The sequence below is a fragment of the Ipomoea nil genome, unplaced genomic scaffold (assembly GCF_001879475.1).
Source record: "Ipomoea nil cultivar Tokyo-kokei standard unplaced genomic scaffold, Asagao_1.1 scaffold0937, whole genome shotgun sequence".
NCBI lineage: Eukaryota > Viridiplantae > Streptophyta > Magnoliopsida > Solanales > Convolvulaceae > Ipomoea > Ipomoea nil.
The window spans coordinates 1,732,071-1,753,519 of NW_017617365.1; the positions used below are offsets into that span (position 1 = coordinate 1,732,071).

General features: G+C 33.9%; 1 protein-coding gene and 1 non-coding gene across 4 annotated transcripts; one reads left to right on the forward strand and one right to left on the reverse strand.

Annotated features, from left to right (window-relative positions):
- The first annotated feature begins 2,055 nt into the window (after window positions 1-2,055).
- On the forward strand, window positions 2,056-2,127 carry TRNAT-CGU. The gene has a single exon. It is a non-coding gene; the product is annotated as a tRNA-Thr (tRNA).
- Window positions 2,128-6,657: 4,530 nt separating this feature from the next.
- Window positions 6,658-20,304, reverse strand: LOC109179565. 3 transcript variants are annotated; one of them, XM_019329065.1, is made up of 13 exons: window positions 20,239-20,304; window positions 20,070-20,175; window positions 19,631-19,707; window positions 16,853-16,928; window positions 16,654-16,726; window positions 16,509-16,560; window positions 13,805-13,866; window positions 12,672-12,735; window positions 11,368-11,425; window positions 11,192-11,278; window positions 10,344-10,437; window positions 7,339-7,443; window positions 6,658-7,163 (listed from the first exon to the last, which is right to left on the reverse strand). In XM_019329065.1, the coding sequence occupies exons 2-12, from the start codon at window positions 20,156-20,158 to the stop codon at window positions 7,351-7,353; spliced, it is 825 nt and encodes a 274-aa protein (XP_019184610.1). In that variant the 5' UTR covers window positions 20,159-20,175; window positions 20,239-20,304; the 3' UTR covers window positions 6,658-7,163; window positions 7,339-7,350. The 3 variants fall into 3 exon arrangements, with proteins under 3 accessions (XP_019184610.1, XP_019184611.1, XP_019184609.1); XM_019329066.1 differs by lacking the exon at window positions 20,239-20,304 and adding an exon at window positions 18,927-19,044 and having other exon boundaries at window positions 20,070-20,095; XM_019329064.1 differs by having other exon boundaries at window positions 20,070-20,275.
- Between the last annotated feature and the right edge of the window lie 1,145 nt (window positions 20,305-21,449).

The following is a 21,449-nucleotide window of genomic DNA, read 5'->3' on the forward strand; positions in this document are numbered from 1 at the left end:
GAAAAATATCGAGTCAAGAGACTCAAGAGAAAGAAAGTGAGTCATCGTGACTCTAAGAAACCTCCACAGAAAAGTATTCTATTTTATAAACGAGTGCATGAGTATACTTATAGTATTGCACGAGATTGCATAATGAGAATGTTTGCACGAGATTGCATAATGAGAATGTTTGCACGAGATTGCATAATGAGAATGTTTGCACGAGATTGCATAATGAGAATGTTTGCACGAGATTGCATAATGAGATTGTTTGCACGAGATTGCATTTGAGTATAGTATTGCACTAGTTTGCATATGAGAATGACTAACCGAGATTGTATATTGAGCATGATTGCTTTAGTTGCATTTTGATGTCTTACATATCTAGTTTGCATGATGAGAACTTGAAAGCATGAAGATAATTTCGTATTGGTTGTTAGTATGAGATTGATTGATAGCATGAGTTCGTTATGATCATATTTCTTATGAGAAATATGTGTTGGAGTATTTATGTTGATGAGTTTTATATATTTGAAGCATGCATGTTGATATTATAGGTTGCAAGCATATAGAAAGTCTGTGATGTATCTTAAAGTTGTCCGAGTGTTGAGATTGCTTGATTAGAGTTTGTGAACAAATGTTTTTCCAAAGTATATACTGTAGTACTTTACAGGATTGAGTGTGGTTATACTTAGCTTCGTGCTAACGGGTGTTTTCCTACTTGTTTACTTGTTGTTGTGCAAAACCCCTTTCAGGTGGGCCCAGCGTTTGAGAGTTGATCGAGTTAGACTATTTTAGAAGATCTAATAGTCTAGACTCTTTTTATTATTATGATGTTTATTTGATGGATTTTAGACTTTTCTACCTATGTTGATGATAGACATCGGGGTGTTTTTCCCCCAAGTGACTTTAAACTAAGTAATTTAAATGTTAGTTTGATTTAATGTTTTAATTAGTTCCATCCTTAGCCTGTGCAATCATCGTGGAGAGGTGGTTGTGGCGGTGACATCCCCACTAGTTTGTTATTTAAGTTTGTTTATCCGCTGCTTAGTTTATCTTGATTTTGGTTTTAGAACTGTAATTAAGTTTAAGAAAAGTGGGGTGTTACACAACTCATCTAAAGGAAGCAACATTTCAATAATAGAAAGTTGCCAAGCCACTTAGTGGCTAAACACCACTTACAGTACAAAAGACCAAAAGCAAACAACAACATAACAGAATAGTAGAATACCATAAAGAAATGAAAACAGTGTAAACAAATATTAAATACATTACAAGGATTGTTGGCAACATTGATGGTATAGTAGACAAGGTTGCAAACGACGTTAGGCGCTTCCTAGGCGCCGATTTTTTATTTTTTATTTTAATTTTTTTTAATTTTTTTAATTTTAAAAAAAATTAAAATTAAAAATTGTGAAATTCACTAATAAAACATAAGGTTCCTCTAGTTTTTTCTTACAAATTATTTACATAAGTGGTTGTAAAATCATTTTGAATATTGTTGAAACCATCTAAATACAAAAAAAAAAAATTAAAATTAAAATAAGAGCAAAAGAAGCATTTTGAAAAAAAAAAAATTGTCCAAAACGGACAACCGAGTCAAAAGTTATGCCTTCCCGAACTTTTAACACTTTAAAACTAAAAAAAAAAAAAATTAAATTAAAAAACGGCCGAACTGGCCTGCTCAGCGGTCTAGGCGGCCGCCTAGACCGCCTAGCCGGTCGGCCGCGGAGGAGGCCGATTCCGGCTTTCCCCGCGGCGACCGCCTAGCGCCTACGCGCGATTTTTGCAACCATGATAGTAGATGAAGCTCGAGTGTGGAACTATGCAAAATAGAATAAGAAATTAATAATAAGGAAATAAAGAATTAAGAAACTAACTAAGGCAAAAAAAATAAAAAAGAAAATAAAGATTTACCTTTCTCTAATCTTTCAACCTCATTTAGGTTCTTCTCAATTGTGATTGGCTAATTTGGTGTCCTCAACCAATCTTGTGTACACATCAGGACTTTCACTATTCTAGGAGTCAAGGAACTCCTAAATGCATCAAGCACAATAATTTATTTTTAATGACCTAGCCTCTGTAGCATAGTGGTAGTGCGTTCGCTTCGTAAGCGAAAGGTCGTGAGTTCGATCCTCACTAGAGGCTTTTACTAAGTTAGTGACTACACTATCTCATTATTATACTTGTATAAAAATTTGTAAAACAATATAACTATATGTGCATGTGTTGAACCTTAACAGAAGAAGAACCCCAAGATAACACTTTATTCTTAAAAAATCCCAAAGTTGTATTATTAGAAAGTTGTATTATTAGAAGAAGCATAGTTGTATTATTAGAAGAAGCATTGTCGCATAGTTGTATTATTAGAAGAAGCATTGTCCACTGTTACAGTGAACACATTTTTAGTTCTCCACTCTAATAAACAACTCTCTAGGGATTTTGCAATGTACTCCCCCTATGAGACGAAACTGGGACAAAGGAAATCATTTTTTTCTAAGCCTTCCACTTGTCATCTATAAAACGTGCAGTAATGCACATATAATCGATTCTGTGGACAGAAGTCCATGTATCAGTGGTTAGACTGACCCTTTGAGAGTTACCCTAAACAACTTCTTAAGGTTTAGCATCTCATCTAGGAAAATTTGGTAGATGTCTCTAGAAATGGTCCACCTAGAAGGGATATGAAACTTAGGACAAGCAACAAGAATAAACCTCTTGAACCCATGGCCCTCTACAAATCTAAAAGGGAGCTCATCTATGATTATCATCTCACACAGGGCCCTCATAATGGCATCTTGATTAAAGACCCATGTCCCCGAAACCCCCCTCAGGAGCCTCTATTCTAGTCCCAGAAGTGGAAACAGTGTTGAATGTGAGTAGAGACTGCCTTGTATCCTTTGAAATGGGGATTTTTAAGACAGCCCAACATATGATTTCTCAAAGATGATGTGTCATGTTTTTTAGATTCACAGGCAAACAGTTTCGCACAGTAAAGGCATTTTCCTTTAATAACTTTCCTCTCAAAATCTAGGATCTTTTCAAAGTGATCCTAGACTTTGGATCTAGATTCAATTTCCTTCCTCTTCTTAGCAACAAGAATAGTAGGAGTGACCATAGGCTGTTGAGCATTTGTCTCAATGCTTGGGGTTAGTACTCCTTGTTCATCTACTATTGAGGATGGAAGAGGTCCAGGTCCACTGATGTTTTGATTGCTCTCAATCTATAAGGATGTGCAACTAGACATCAGCATAATAGTAAAAGGCTTCTATACATAACTACTATTTGCGCCCGTGCGATGCACGGAATGAATTTGTTGTAATATATTAAGAATATTCGGATCGATATATAATTATTTAAATTAGAACATCAAATATTATATAATGCAATTGAAGCAATAGTTTGGATCATTTATATGTTTTTATGTTATCATTGCTTGAATTTAAGCAAATAATTGCTCAAATTAATAGCTAATGTGTAGATGTACGCATGCGGTGCTGTAATTTAGGAGATTTTATTTACCATTGTTCAGTATTTTTATAAATTAGGCAAATGTGCTCGTTCTATAGCAACTCAGTTATAAGAATGAATTGATATCCTAATTCATTTGCATGGAAAATATATTTTTTGTCTAGATATATAGCAATTTTGCCATTTAAAAAATATAATATCACCGATTGTATTTACACATTATTGAAACCTCTTTGTAGACAACATTGGTGGTAGCAACACAATATTGTCCATTTTCGCATAGAGCTAACACCTTCAGCCCATCAGGATGGGTGACCCGGGTGAAAATATATAATGGTAGAATATCAATCAATTAGTGATCCTTTTATATTTTTAGTCAATTAGTAATATCAGATTCATTTTCAGTCAATTATTCTTTTTTTTATTATTATTATTTTCAATCAAGTAATCAATTAGAATATTAGATTCAGTGATATTTTTATCTAATTTCCATTTCATTTTTTTTTTCAGCTAGTCATTCAATTTTTAATTGATGATGTAGAATATTTTTATTGAAATATTTCCGTTCTATTTTTTATTTACCGTTACTATTGTTTAAAATATGCATTTACTATTGATGATGTAGAATATTATTATTGAAATATTTTCTTCGAATTTTTAATTTCCGTTCCATTTTTAATTAAAATGCAATGATCTGAGTATTTTTTTTTCATTTTAGTCAATTATGTATCATTTTTTATTTGCAATCAATTATTAATAATCATTTCCTTTTATATTTTCGAGTAAATACTCAAAATGGTCCCTCGACTATAGCTAAATTCATAAATTGGTCCTCAACTTTCAATTTTAACCAATTAAGTCCTTAACTTTGCAATTTTGACACGATTTGGTCCTCCATCTATTTGACCGTTTGTTGATCGTGATCGACGATCTCCAGAAGAACCTTCAGCTCTCGTCGGAGCACGTGGAGGCCTCCAGGATGACGTTGCACCTGTTCGGAAACACGTCACCTTCTTCGCTCTGGTACGAACTCAACTACATTGAATCCAAAGGGAGGATGAAGAAAGGCGACCGGGTTTGGTAAATTGCTTTCGACAATTGATTCAAATGTAACAGTGCGGTCTGGAAATGCAACTAGAACCTTAAAAAACCGACGATGGACCATGAAATTACATATATATCCTCAAAAATCACAGTCAACAAATGGTCAAATAGACAGAGGACCAAATTGTGTTAAAATTACAAAGTTAAGGACTTAATTGGTTGAAATTAAAAGTCGAGGACCAATTTGTGAATTTAGCTATAGTCGAGGGACCATTTTGGGTATTTACTCTATATTTTCAATCAATTAGTAATATTAGATTCATTTTCAGGCAATTACTTTTTTTTCCAGTCAATTACTATTTTTTTTTCAATCAATTAGTCAATTAGAATATGAGATGCAGTGATATTTTTACCTAAATTTTGAACCATTTTTAATTAATGATGTAGAATATTTTTATTGAAATATTTCCGTTCCATTTTAATTTTCATTCCATTTTTAGTTTACCTTTACTATTGTTTAAAATATGCCTTTACTGTTTTTTTTTTTCATTTTTAATTTTTAGTCGATTATTAATATTCATTTCTTTTTCCAATTTACATAATTTTTTTTCCATTTTAAATTGATGATGATGTAGAGTATTATTGTGAAATATTTATGTTCCTTTCTTAATTTACATTTACTATTTACTATTGTTTGGACGGGAAAGCAAGTAAATAGAATTTTGTTTTTAATTATAGTATAAATATAGATATAGATTTATTGAATTACTAGTTTTTTACGCGCATTGCACGATTCGAATAATGCCCAATATTTTTTTTTTAAAAATAACTACTTTAAAGTATATCAAGACAAGATTATATTGGAATTGTTCATGCATATATAATTGAATGTTAAATTTGCGTATTTAAATAGGCAATTCTAAGATTACAAATGCAAGATAATATAGTCAAGGTTGATTATAATTGTCAAATTTTATTTATTTTTTGGTAGAGGATTATAATTGTCAATAAAATAATTGTATAGGTATGGTTGAAACCAAATACGGGACATAAGGGAGAACAAATAAAAATTAGGGCATAAAAAATTAAATATATACTAATATTGAAGAGCTAATTGCTGATTGCCAAACAAGGACATTGCGAGATATAGTTTCCTACTTCAATTTGTTGTGTGATTTGAATACTCTTGTTGTCAATAAATCCCCCAAATAGTTAGTATGATTGACTTAATTATATATTTTTTATTTTTTATTTTTTTAAAACAATTATTGTTATTGTTATTGTTATTGTTATTGTTATTGTTGTTGTTATTGTTATTGTTATTGTTATTGTTGTTGTTGTTGTTGTTGTTATTGTTATTGTTATTGTTATTGTTATTGTTATTGTTATTGTTATTGTTATTGTTATTGTTATTGTTATTGTTATTGTTATTGTTATTGTTATTGTTATTTCTGTTATTTAATTTATAGATAATGAATAATTCTTTTTGAATAAAGACATTGTAGACACATAATTCTAAATTAAAGAATGCATATGTATTATTTTTTGTTGTAGCTATTAAATTATTACGGAGTATTTAATTTAATAAGAGTAAAATAGAGTACTAATTATGCCAACTTTGATTGGGATGAGGTTCGAACCTAAGACCTTTCTTATTGAAATCAATTAGTAAATTAACGGTGAACTAACATAAATTAACGGAAAAAAATAATATTTAATCGGGTGGGACGGGTTTTGCACAATCCTAACCTTCTTCAATTGTAATCAGTTCCTCCATAGTAGAGTCTCACCACCTGAGGCTCAATAATAATGGAATGACACATATAAATCTAAGACAAAAAAAAAAAAAAACTAAGAAACTGAATATAATAGACTAAAATAAGCTTTCAAAATAAAAATGGACTAAAATGCCTTCATTTTTAAAGTCATTTAAATAGGTTTATTAACGAAGGACAAAAAATGGCCATGCCACAAGGAATATTCGGAAAAAAAAAATATTACAAGTAAAATGTGACTTGTAAATCTAAGAAAAAAAAAATAGAATTAACTCTTTATTTTAAGCACATTGCCATCTTATGATCTTACACAAAGTTCTGCAATTATACAATTAAATATCATAAGGTGGTTTTCAAAAAAAAAAAAAAAAAATCATAAGGTGTATGTGGCTAAATATGACATAACTTACATATTAACGATTGCACGGATGTATACAATGTAAAAGTTACTTAACCATGTTTTCTATCAAAAGATTTTTTGTAAGAACAAACGCGAGAAGTGGTTCACATTGGTAATACAAGTTATATCCATTCATTTGGAAAACAAAAATTACGAATCAAGTGCCGCTATTCTCAACTTGATGCATAGGCTCCATTCGGGAGAACGATGAGATTAGATCGGTGTCATTGAGATTGAACTGATCACTCCCGCCAAACCCGACACCTCCAATTGAAATTTTTGCTATTGGAGTGATTCACCATTCCAACATCTCAAACTGCAATTCATCCAAAAGCCTTATAGAGAAATTGAAGTGGTCCACTGCTACAAGTCTACAACCGCTCTTTCAAGCACACCGTTACGAGAGCCGCATACACAGACAAATTTCAGCCCTAATTAAGCTTCACAATAATCTATCTAGCTTGATGAAGTTGATGAAGTGTTCAGTATAATTCCTGATGCAAACAAGAATATATCTGTTTTCATTTTCCATTCCAGCATTAATAATGGTTTCATTCTGGTGCAGTGGTAAAAGTTAATTTGCAAATTTAGTAATTTGTATTTAGTAAAACTGGGAAAATATAAATGGGAGCGGTAAAAGCAATGAAGTAATTACTGCATGTTTTATACCTCTAACATGTACTATGCGCATGGGCAAAGCCGTCTTGTATGCTGATGTGAGCCACTGCAAGAAAGCACAGCTTGCGAAGTAGTATACAAGCATGCCCCAGAATTCTGACCCAAAAAAAAACAAAAAGGGAAAATGAATAAAAATGGTGAAAATTATATATCATTAAAAAAAATAAAATAAAAAATAATTTTAAAAAAATCTTGATGTTGACATTTTTCTTGAGACTCACAAGATGAAGATAACTTACCATTCTTTGCCACATCAGGGAGTAAAACTAGGGAGTCTATGTAGTAGAACTCGTTTAGAAAAAGCAATAAAATTCAGAACACATACAAAAAAATGTATAAAAACATAGCATTTGTGCTTTGAAAGTCTACTGACAGAAGTTCAATGGATTTTTCAGAACATACGTCAATAATGTTCGCATGTTCCAGAACTCTAGAGTCCATCAGGCATCAACTATATAGGAGAACAAACAAATTGTGCACATAGACTCGAAAGGGTAGCCAATTCATATGCAAATAACCTTTGCCAGAGCTTTGCACATAGCTAAAATCTAATTTGTGAATTTGTCTATATGTGGGTGTAGGGATGGGTTAAGTCTTGTATCATTACAATGAATATTACACTTCATGGACACCTTTGGGCAACTGAATGATGGCACATGTTTACAACAAAGAAAATTTCCACATGAAATGCTAAACAGATTCATGAAACAGAAAATGGCTACACCCCATATTAGAATGACACGTGGACAATAAATAACTATAATAGCTCTGATATGACACTGAAACCAAATGAGGAGTTCTTCAGAAAGTGAGACAAATGTATTGTGGTAACCTTTTATTGCTGTAATCATACATGTGCAAAATACAAAGGCGAGGAAACTGCCCAATCAGTGGGATCCTAAATGTAAGAAATTTCTAAAATTTATCACAACACGTTGCATGAGCTATCATCTGAAAGTTGATTGATTGGACTTTTGTTCCCACAAGCCTCAGTTAAACACAAACAGTCAAATTATTACATAATTGAGGGCACAAAAGTCCAACTAACCCTAATAATAATAATAATAAATAATAATAGTAATAATAGTAACAATAATAAATTCTATTTTACTCGCTTTCAAAAAGTATATTTTACTCCAACTACATTGGCATTCTCAAAATTAGTCTTTGATTTTAAAATTGTCTAAATGCAATCCTCCAACTTTTGTAACTTGTTCACTGAAGGTGTACTCAAACCAATTAAGATTACTTGTTATTCATTTGTCATACTGTATATCTTAAAGCTACTAATTAATTTTGAAAACAACTAATTGTTGACCATTTAGTGTAATTACTAACAAACACTACAAAATCCTTGAAGAATGATTTGTCCTCCATTCACTACTGTTTTTATTTTATTTTATTTTTAATTTTCGTTATTAATGTTGATTGTTGCATGCAATTACTACATTGCATTTTAGCACCCAAATTTTATTAACCAAGATAGATATTTTATTAGCCAATAAAATTTTCTTAAACCTTTTCTAACTCATAAATTATACATTGCAGTATATCATTGCATGTTGGTTCTCAAATTTTCTAGTGAGTTGATGGATGATAACCATACATCAAGGATTTTGGAGACTTTTGTGATGGTAGTAATTACAATAATATTGCAAGACTCTGTAAGATTTTGGAGATTTCATAAATGGTCAACAATTAGTTGTACTCAAATTTAGTTATTAGCTTTAAAATAATAAGACAAATGAATAACAAGTAATTTTAATAGCTTAATTGGTGAGAGTAGCTTCAATGAACAAAAGGTCTTTAGTTCAACTTTAAATGAAAACAAACAAATTTGGCTTATAATTTTTTTCTACAGAGATGGTAATTAATTAAATAATATTTGAAAATTTTAAAAATTAAAATATCAGAGCTTAACCTTAAAAACCAATGAAAGGACCAAAATAGATACTATCACCAAAGTTAGAAAAAATTCAATTGGGCATTTAAAGTTGAGGACTAATTTTGAGAATGATTACATAATTGAAAGACCAAAAGTGAACTTTTCTTTAGTAATAAATAACAAGAACAATAATAATAGTTAGAAGGGGATTAACTGATGATATTGCTGATGGTTTAAGGTGGTGCCAAAATAGATACTATCACCAAAGTTAGAAAAAACTCAATTGGGCATTTAAAGTTGAGGACTAATTTTGAGAATGATTACATAATTGAAAAACCAAAAGTGAACTTTTCTTTATTAATAAACAACAAGAACAATAATAATACTTAGAAGGGGATTAAGTGATGAAATTAATGATGGTTTAAGGTTGTGCCAATGAGCTCTAGGGTCACCTAACACGAGATCAAGGGGTCAATCCCTATCAAGAACACTCCTATGTGAAGCATTATAATCTCACCATTTGTGGTACAACTTAATCCCAGTTATTTGGGTTTGAAATAATTATTTATTGCATTTGAAGATAATCATTGAAGATGTAATTAGGTGTATGCATTAGTCTGTATGATCAACTGTTGTAATCATCATATTGAACCTTTAAAAAAAAACCCCAAAAAAAAAAAAAAAAAAAAAAAAAAAAAAAAACAACAACAAAAAAAACAAAAATACAAAAAAAACAACAACAAACAAACAAAGGTTGTGTATGCATGGGAGTCACTTTTTGTCCTTTATGGCTTTATGTTTCATATTCCAACCACATCAAATTTATGACCAAAGATACATAATCTGCATTTCTATAGTACTTGCACAAATGAGAAATAACACCAGATTTCTAGCACAGTAATAATTTTATGAAGCAGATAATCTTTTTTAAAGTTGAGGCTATGTTTTCCTCAATGAAGTAAAAGTGTGTGTGGCATGGGTTATGGGTATTATCTAGTTGCTTGTAAATCTCTCTGAAGAAAACATATTTTGTCTGATCAGATATGGAGCATATAATTTGCAACATAATAAAGAGAGATCCAGAATATATAGCACAAAAGGAGTACTATACCAGGTCTACAGGGGCATCATCAACTACTTCAGCAGGTTGGTCTGCTCCAATACTGGCCAAGCATCCACCTTTACAGCCCAAGTATTTCTGTATCCTGTTCATGGGAAACAAAGTCAAGTTTAAGCCAATATTTAATGATGTCAAGATAAAGGAGAAAAAAAAAATCAAATTCAAAATGAGTCTGCATCAAAATAGATTATGTTCGTTCTGTAATAGCTAATTCAAAGAGCTTTTGTGCATAACCAAAATGAGATGGAGAGCATGTTATAATCCATATCCATATTCCATATAGACTCTTGCAATGACCACGGAAAAGCAAATAAAAATAAAAAATAAAAATAAAAATAAAAATAAAAAAATCCCAAAGATCTTATATGATCCCTATTTTAACTTAATCATTTATTGTTGACTCGATAATTTAAAAAGAAGTGTCCAAGTTTTCTTTACAGCCATTCTAGCTTTCTGAGAGAGGTTTCTCGGATTAGAAAACTGACATAAGTCCCATGGAGAAAAGGAAAAATATGATTAAAAATTAAACACAAACAATCAACTGTAAATAAATAAAAGAAAATACTTTGTAACCCCCACATATAATAGTCATTTCCAAAGAAGCAGGGACATTAGATCTTCCCAGTAGAATCTAGACAGTATCACACATTGTTGAGGAAGGACTTCAGAAATAAGTATTTGTATCTAAAAGGAATTGGACAAATTAAACTAGTCCAATGGGTTCAATAGCTTCACTTCTTCAGGTCAAGCAAGGTGGGAGCCAGAGGATGGGTGGCAGGGGGGAGAGATAAAGACAGAGTAAGAGGAACAAATTATGATTGTATGCATATTAAACTTACATTTCACATTGATTAAGCAGCGGTAGTTTGTTGGGTACACAAGATTCACCACTTGATTTGCATACCAAATCACATGATTCCCCTTGTCTTTCTCCCAGCACCATGCAGAATAATGAACAATATCTTAGAATCAGCTCAATTCTAACCACAGAAGAATTATAAATTAAATTTCCAACCTTCCAATGATGATGTTAATCCCAGCCAATCTTGATTCCATGGGCTTCTCAGAAGACCCTATTATATACATATTTAAAACAAAAACAAAAAAAGGTTACATAACCTCATAGGAACAATCATAGCTAATTCAAATATATATGATATATCTAATCCCTGCTGAGCATACTAAGATTTTATGCATAAACAGTTTGAGAACCTTTCGCTTTGGAACATTACACATTGACACTTTATTGTTTCAGGATATTTTATTTTTGGTCCTTATTGTTTCAAGTTTCTGATGGTCCTTATCCACACTTTTTAAAATTGACCAATGAACACCACCCCCATTGTTCACCAAGTTTCATGCCATTAGTTCCTCCATCATTCACACCACAATATATTAATCGTTGACACATATATCACCCTTGTGTGGCTTCAATACCCATTTCTGGTCACAATTATTTGCTATTTTTCCCTTCCCCAGTATGTATAGCCTAATCCAATAGAAAAAGTAAAGGATCTAAAATTTGGGCCGACCTTGGCCTAATTCAATAGAACCATAATCAAACAGACTTATATTATCCAATGCCATTTATTCAACTCAAGTCTAACAAAGCTCAATGGCTGATCCAATTGTGACCCACAACCAACCTGGCATCTTTTCTTTTTCTTTGCAGTCTCGTGCCGTCACTTAAAACTCTAGGCAATGCCAGTGAAAACCTCTACAGATCAGGACAGTGCTAGGCTAGGCAAGGGGTATATGGAACTTTGTATTGTGTCAGCTAGTCATTTTGAAAGCATTGATGGTTGGCAGGGACAATGGTTTTGCATTGTCATCAGAATAGTTATGACTGTGGCTCAAGTCTAGCTTGAAAACCACCTTATGATTTAAATGCCCAATTGACTGTGGCTCAAGTTCCCCAATTTAAATCCTCATATCTATACACATATGCACATATGTATACGTAATTACGTATTCCTCTATGTTTTTATCACAATATTCTCAACCTTACCTCAGATATATACACATATGCACATACATATTCATCTTTGCTGATTACTAATGATGATAACCAAAATAAATAACAGATGAGTAACACTTTCCCCAACCTTGATACCAATTAGCATAGGCACCAATGTGATTATCAATTTTAACCAGCCTACTTAGCAAAAAAAACAGAACATATATAGGCTAGAATAGGATGCTTCACACTTTCAGAGTTCTTTGAAATACCATACTATGGGAGTCTTCATGCCACCTTATTATAAAGAGAATACAGAAAATATTATACTTTTAACCAGCAAGAAAAGTTAAAGTACTAACCTGAAGAATTTGATGGTATGGAGAAACAATGGTGAAATTCACTGTGGTAAGCATTTTCATGGACCTAAAAGGTTAAACATATATTAAATATTTAAGCTTAGTGACAGCACCCCTAGCAGTTCTTTGTCATTCAGTCATTCACTCTTCTCTCTGAATTTATAACATTTTTTTCAAAACAAACATTGTACAAATTTAACCAAATTGAAGACAATAAATAATAAGATAAGGAAAATGGGCCAAATAATACCCCTAAGTTGTCGTGCAATTGAGCTCCCTAACCGGGGAAAAAAAAAATCAATTGAGTCCAAATGTTATTTATGGTTACTGCTGATGTGACTGACACTGTGACACGTGGTGTTAGACAGCCAAGACGTTGAAACGAAGGTAGCAATGGCTACCTTTGTCTCCAGTCATAGCTGGACACAAAACAGCCATGGCTGTGTTTTAGTTTTTAGCAGACAGCCACAACTGTCTCCTTGAAGAAAGTCAATGGCTGTTCGTTAAAAGAATGCAAAAATAAATAAATAAATAACAAATATACACTTGGATCCACATACGCGTCAGAATGTCACATGTTAGCCACAGCAGCGGTAACCTGTTGAATAAGTAATATTTGGACAGAATTGCGCCTTTTTTGCCAATTTAAAAGGGTTAGAAGGAGCTTTTTAAAATTAGAGAGTTTAGTTTCACTGTTAGTTGACTTAGGGAGCTTATTTAACTGTGTTTCCTAAAGTAAAATAAAATAAATAAGTCTTGCATATCTGCAAGAAGACACTGATGTCAAATGATGATGCCAAAGCAAGGCTGAAATTAAATGAGTCTTCAGTAGGCTATGGTCCAAGGATTAGAATATTCGTTTTGGGACACCAAATTATGTAGTTCTAAACAATATGATGGCCATCCAAGTCAATTAGAAAATGTTTATGTAGCTATGTAAGCCAAATTTGCCCCTTTTCTCTAAAATTTAAATGACTTATAACAATCAGCCATTCAAAGTATAAGGTAAGAAATGCATCCTGCTCCTTTAGTTTGGCTAGAACCTAGAAAATGAACTTGACAGCAAATGGTTCTAGCACACTAGCACCCATATGAATCTTTTGACTTTAAGTGGTAAACAAGAAAAAGATACTCACCACACTCTCTGAATTATGACGACATCTGCCTGCACAAAACTCAAAAATACTTGAATACGTTCCTGTCAAATAATGAGCAACATTTATCAACCTTGCAGAAAGCATGTAAAGATACAACATCTATGTGTAAACCCCAATCAAAATGTGTGGAGCCAGAAGCACAGCCCTATATATACATGCTAGAAGACATCTAAGAAGGAAACAAAATAAATTATTTCCTTATGACTACTTACTCAAATCGTAATAAACCTCCATGCTACCTAATATACATTCCATAACAGAACATATTAAAAAATTAAAAAACGAAAATAAATCATTAAATTGTGTTGAATATCAGGAAAGTTGTCTTAGTTTCCTATTCTTATTAGTAGTTTCATATTCCTATTAAAACTAATTTAGTATCTAGTTTAGTATATATAGAGGTCCATAGAAGTATAGAGGATACACACAGGGAGATACAATCTATTGTAATCTTTCATAATATAATATATTCTCTCTATTCTCTTTGTCTTGATTCTCATATATTTTGCTTCCGCCTAACTGGCGGGTGGTGGTTATTCTCCACCCGCCAGGCCTGTCAATCCTTAATTTCAACAAATTGCATTGGGAAATAATTTGTTGATAATCTCCCTCTTACATATTTTTCTTCTTCTAAGTAAGGTTTTGCAGGATCTGTTATAATAGTTAGAAGTAAAACCCTGCAGAGACACTGATATTATTAATTATTAAATATATACATTAATCTGATAAATTAAAACACTAAGGCCAAGTGCATAAAAAACAAAAGTCTATTATCAGAACTTTACCTGAACATCATTACTTAATGCTAATCTGTAGTAAGTAGTAACTATGAAGAGCATACAAATATCATCATACAGAACTACAGATAAGAAAATAAACACACACACACACATATATATGTATGTACGTATGTATGTATGTATTGCGGTGAATGAGAATTCAATTAGATTCAGGGAAGATGGCTTATTTCATAGCCAAGTATGAAGTATAAACTTCAGTAATTTACTTTTTGTGGTGAAGTTTAAATCATAGGTTCTCTACATAGGCACATAGCGTCATAGCCATAAAATAATATTATTGCAAAGAAAAATAAACAAATCTATCAGCTTCTAAAGAGGAACTTCTACTATGTCTAGACAACTTCATACTAAATATATCGTCAATACTAATTTCTTGAATAGTTGTATCCAGAAATAAATGAATACAAATTTATATAAACACTTGTAACTCCTACAGAGGAAAGTTTTCATATATATAGGCACTTGTTAGTTTTTTATACACATCTTGTAATACTCCGTAATAAGAAATAAATTAGGTGTATATACTCGCTAGATCATTTGATGAAAGAATCAGCTTATACAGCTCAACTACACATAAAAATAATGACAACACCGTATCCACTAGCTTTAGCAATGTCACCAATATATATTTAATATGGGTCATTCCAGTCCATGTGCCAGTAACCAACTCAAACTACCCATTTCAAACAGGTTATATTTCATTTTGTGTGTTGGTTCTATCTCGTTTCGGTCCTATCTCGTTTTGGTGTTGTCTCTCCTTTGTTTAGGTGATGTCTCTCCTTTTTGATGCTCAATGTTTGGAGCATGCTTCCCTTTTGTTAGTAAAGAAATTGTGTCCTCCAGTTTGGAGTTTGTCTTCTTTACCTTGTGTGTTCAAGCTTGTTCAGTCTACTTTGTGTTCACCCGGAGTTGTGGTATTGGTGGTGTTCAAAGCTTTCGTTGGAGGGGGAGTATGAGTATCCAATCTCAAGCTTGTTCAGTCCGCTTTGTGTTCACCCGTTGTTCGTGGGATTCGTGGCGTTCGAAGCTTTCGTTTCAGGGGGAATATCCAATCTCAAGCTTGTTCGGTCACTTTGTGTTCACCCGTTGTTTGTGGGATTGGTGGCGTTCAAAGCTTTCGTTTCAAAGGAGTGTCCTAAATGGACTTGAGTTATTTGTTATTTAGTTATTTTGGGTTAGCACTCATTTGTGTAACAAGTTGGGCATTATTAAAATATATGCTCCAACTTGAGGGGGAGTGTTATGGAATATATATTTGATATATAGAATCTCTATATATTAGGCAATTTTAGGGATTTAGGTAGGTAGGACATATGGAAACTTGTTTCCTATTCGTAGTCTTCTAGCACTTATTTATAGGGCTTTGTATTATCTTTTCTATATGACAGTTTGAGACAATATACGACAGCACATTAGAAACTCTCTATTTCCTTTCGTAACACTAGGAAAAAAAAATCCATACAAGGGCAAAAAAGAAAATAACATGAATTGAGGCCATACCACACCAATGGCACTAACAAGGGTCAGTTACCCCTTTAGTAGTTCAGAAATCAACTTAACTGAATTGCATCTTCATGGCACATGACTGATCAAAAAAGCTACCATCTAAATGAACACATTTTTTGCTTTCCAATGACCAGTCATTTTTAATAAAGTTTCAAAATTTTAAAATAAATCATGCAGTTAGAAAACAACTCTGGTAGGAGTGTCTCAGATTTAGGCTTTCCTTACATTACTTAAAGTCATTTTTAATAAAGTTTCAAAATTTTAAAATAAATCATGCAGTTAGAAAACAACTCTGGTAGGTAGTGCCTCAGATTTAGGCTTTCCATACATTACTTTAAAAGTTTACTATTTCAAGTGCAACACAATTAGAGACCTACCAGCTGTTATAGGCTTTGCAATCTTCACCTTTAGTGCTAGTTCCTTTGGTGTCTGCAGCACATTTAGCAACATAAGTTGTAAAACGTATAAGCGGCAAATCTTTACCAAAACATAGAGAAAAGAAAACCTAGTGCAATTTATTACCCTAGATGGATTCAGGCAGCATGCAACACAAAATTCATACGAGTTGCAGCATTGTGAGAGCAGATTGCAGCCACTACATGAGGGAAATAAAATAAGAAATATTAGATCTTTTTCTCTTTTTAAACATATTTGTATGCTCAAAATGAAGTAGTGACTTAATGAAAAAAGTGTTCCACATCATAAACTTGAGACAACTCACTGGCAAGAGAACTGTTCTCCTTTGCCACGACAGCAGCGAGACTGTGGATCAACTGACAGAGCATCACAGACTTGACCTACAATTATTAAACACTGGCTATAAGAAGTGCCATGCAGTTAGCAGAACAGAACATGGAAAATTTTTTGCATTATGTAATAACACTAGGGATACAAAATAAATTTCCCACCACTATAAATGAAACCCAATGGGGCAAAAAGTTATAGCAATATTCTAATAAGTATGCAATGAGACATCAGTGACAACCAAATATTGACATATAATTTTTGTACATAGAGATATGTTGAACAGCAACAATGATTGAAGGAAGCTCCCTCTTTTTGAACTTCTTTATTTTCTAGAGGCACTTCGATAATAATTACTTAAACTGAATAGGAATAATAATTGAATACCAGAGATTTTTACATTCTCTGAAGCTCCCTAGCTTTCCTCAAAGTGGAAAGCAAATGATTTGAAGAGGTAAAATTAAGAAATTCTTATCATCAATCAAGAATTTGTTAGTATGAACCGTCAATTTAAGGATTTGATGGAGCTTCAACAAGTCATGAGATTGAAGTTCTTGCTAAGCAGAATTAAAAATAAATAAATAAAAGGAGAATTGAAGGCCGAAAATCAATGAGATGTCTCACTAGACTCCACTAGAAGTTCCATATCTACTTTTCAGTTATAATTCTGATTAAGTGATGACATTATTAGTATCCCACAAAATAAAGTGAGAAATGGATTCAGGTTTTCTTAAGATGAAAAGTCCTGTCAAAAAGTGTTTTTAAGAATTAGGATGACTGCAAGTTTGATATTTTACCCTTTGTTTGAGGTTGAAGAACCTCTGATTCCTATATTGAGAAGCATAATACACAAGTTGTTTAATGGTGACTTTATGCTTAGAACTTCGAATTCCTTACTCTTTAATTCTCCCTCTCTCCATAAAACAACATCAGAAGCCCTTTGAGGTTCCTCCGAGGCATGTTGTCACTCTTAGGCCACCAATTGCTTGCGCCAAACCTCAATCCTCCTATCAATGTCAAAGCTAGTGCTCAGCGGCGATCTATTCAAGAGGTGGACCATGGATGAAGACTGGGTGGTTGAGAAGCTTTGCACTCACCACAAATCTCTCAATTTCCTCGCCCATGTACACCCGAATGAAGGTGGCCCTCCGACACTCCTATGGCATTGGATCTAAGTTTTATCATCTGAAAATATTTGAATCTCCGAGCGAGCGAGAGAGAAAAAATGAAAGGGAGATGGTGCAAGGTGAACGCTGCTTGTTGAGATCAGAGTTGAGCACCAGTGATAGCTCCGTTATTTTTAATGGCTCAGTTAAGGTTTGGGTTAATTTAGCCACTTTGGTGATAATTGAGGGGCAAAAAGTAGTGACAATAATAATTGACGGACAAAAGGTGTTATATCACTATAATTCAACATCCAAGGGTGAGTCATTTTCCCAATTATAAAACAATAATGAAGGGTACAGATGATGGTGGCGCAAATGAGAGTTCAAATGATGACAGTACCATTACCATGGAAAATCTTCAAGTTATGACATAAAGGCAGCAAAGTTGAAGATAATAGGCAATTAAAATGTTTTTTTTTTGTCCAGGATGAATTTATTAACAAGAGTTTGAGGTTAGAGGCTCCTATCTTATTCTTCAGCAATCTCAGCTAAGAAGCAGACGTAACATATTAATTCAAGAATCCCAGTTGAGAAGCCGCAGATGTACACACTTGAAAACAAGAGGTCCGTTTATGCTCAATCTTAGTTTAATTGAGTAACATTGAATATGTGTACTATGAACTACATATATCGGTAGATTTCCTGATCAATACCACTAAAATTTTTGGCAGTCTAGAAGCTCTATGGCAGGCTATAGATTATTTAGTTTCCTGTTTTTCTTTTCAGTATTTTAGAATCTTGCTTGTTTTAGGATTGTTAAGCTTAGAAATCCATAGTCATCAAACAGAATGTTTGCTAAGTCATGGTGAGCCTAACTCTATATAAGCTAATAACCAGTTGATTTTATATTACTGATCATTGAAGAGTCATTAAAAGAGAGTTTACTTGGTTTTTTTCTATCTGTGCAGAGACTCCAAGGGTATCCTTTTCTTTTCTTGCTCCCTTTCTTGTTATATCTTACATGAGTTACATCAGGCAATTCTCCTATCCTACTGAAAATTTCCTGAGAATAGTAAATAGTTAACTTCTACTATTTAATAAACAACACAAAGCATAAGCTATTAACTTCCCACCAAGCAAATACTAAAGCTACAGATGCAATAAAAATGTTCCAATGGCAATCATGGGCTGTGGCATGGGTGATAGGTGATGGGTCATCGAGGCACTTGAGAAAGAGACAAATGATGGGATACAACACTTCTTCGTAAGGAGGTGATGAGGCAACAAGATTACAAGAGGCTCAGAATTGGAAAGTATTTGACCCAATAGATGCTATTTAAACTCTAATTTTTTGTTCCATTTGACTGCACTCCAGCAAAAGAATATTTTTTATTAAAAAAATCACTTTTTTTGTCACTCGAGTCTCGATTCGGACCAAACAAACCGATGAGGAATTAATTGGACACTTCATTGCTTTAAGCCTTTAATGAGGCGATCACTTTTGATACATTTGGACATCCTACTTAAAGTCAAGATCTAATACCATTCAACCACAAGGTTTTTGGCACAAATTACCCCACATTATGATAAAAAGTACTTTCATGCACAAAATTGCAAAGATAGTCCAAGGTTTAGAATAGAAACACTACCTTTATCATCAGCTATCAAGTATCTTCCTTGTACTGTCGTTCTACAAATATAATTGTCTTGCAGGCTCACATCCTTCCTACAAAGCAACAAAAACAATCATGTATATATATGTGTCAATATTTTCTCAACTTTTTGTGTTTATGATCGAATATGATTTTCCTCCGAGATCCACAAGGACTTTACATTAAAAACTAACGATTATGGTTCTTGTTAAGCATAAACTTCAATAAAATAACAATGCAAATCCAAAACAATCCACAATCTACTGTAATTTTATATGAATCGTCAAAAATCAGAAAGATAGAATTTTAACTATGGTTCTTGTTCAGTATAAATTTCAATAAAGTAAGATTACAAGAATTCAATAAAATTGAAAATGTAATGCTAAAGAAATTAGTTAACATTAATCAACCAACCGATGCGTTCTTTTCCAATTACCTGATAGCTATAACTGAGGACGAGAATTGAAGTGCAACGACGAGTTGAAACCACCACAAAGATTTCAGGAGTAATGACGTTTTCGGCATTTCAGTATTTGAATTTCGAGATCTCTGTTTTGCTTGATCGATTTTCGATTCTTGAAGGGTTGGTTTGCCCCTTGACTCCTAAGGGCAGTAACCAAGTGCTCAAGAGGTATGGACGACAATGACACCGTTCGGACAAATCCTTACATAGGCAAATTTAATTTTAGACCCCGACTATAGTCCAAAACGGGTGTCGGTTCTTTTAATGAAAAGAAACAACACTTGTTCTGTGTGTAATTAGTTTTGTTCTAATGTAGTAAATACGATCGAGTACGGCTACAAATACGATGTTATGATCGGTTTCGGGTCGAATCTCTCTCCTAGTCTGTTTGTTGGTTTAAGTTATTGGGTTCGAATCTGGAGTTCGTTCATCGCTCAGGTGCTCGTAGGCGGTCAGTCTCGCCCGCTGAGGGACTTGACTGATTTGGAGTTTATTCGTTCCTCGGGGGCACGCAGACGGTCAGCCTCGCCTGCTGAGGGACTTGGCTGATTGGAGTTCGTTCGTCTCTCGGGGGCTCACAGGCGGTCAGCCTCGTCCACAGAGGGACTTGGCCGATTTGGAGTTCGTTCGTCTCTCAGGGGCTCGTAGGCGGTCAGCCTCGCCCACTACGGGACTTGCAGGCAGTCAGCTTCGAGCAAAGAAATACTTAGCATAATTTGAGGAAAAGCGAGAAAGGAGCAAAAAGGCAGTTCATTTCCAAAAAGGCCCCGAAGGGCAGTCAGGTTACATCCTAGTCTGAGCAGAGCAACAAAAAGAAAGGAAAACAAAATTTAAGCAAAATGGGAGAACGGGGTGTGGGCTGCATCTCTAGTCGGCCCCCTCCGTTCGTCCAAAGTAGGCGTCCCCGGGAGCAGCAACACGTGGATCTCATTGGCATCTCAGCAACTGATCGGCCAGCTCGGTCTCATCTTCCCCGTCTAGGTCCAACAGTGCCGGTTCTTGGGCCCCTGCCAGAGTATTGGGATCATCGGCTAAGCCAACTTGGCCGCCTACCCCTCCGGCCGCCTGATGGTCCAAGTCGACCACCCCCTATTCACATACGGGGGTAGCAGGGTTCGTGATATCGTCAAACAGGGCAGCCAGGAGTCCGTAACGATGCGGGCTGAAGTCGTTATACCTCCCCCTTAGAATGGTGTAGATCTCCTTTGTGATGTCCGCCATCCCGAGCTGGTAGTCTTCCGTCCCAACCTCGGCTAGATGAGCTTGACTAGTCCCATAAGCTAGCCACTCCCTGGCAATACCCTCGGCATTGGCCCTCCAATACTCCGCCAGCTGGTCGTTCCTTCTCTACTC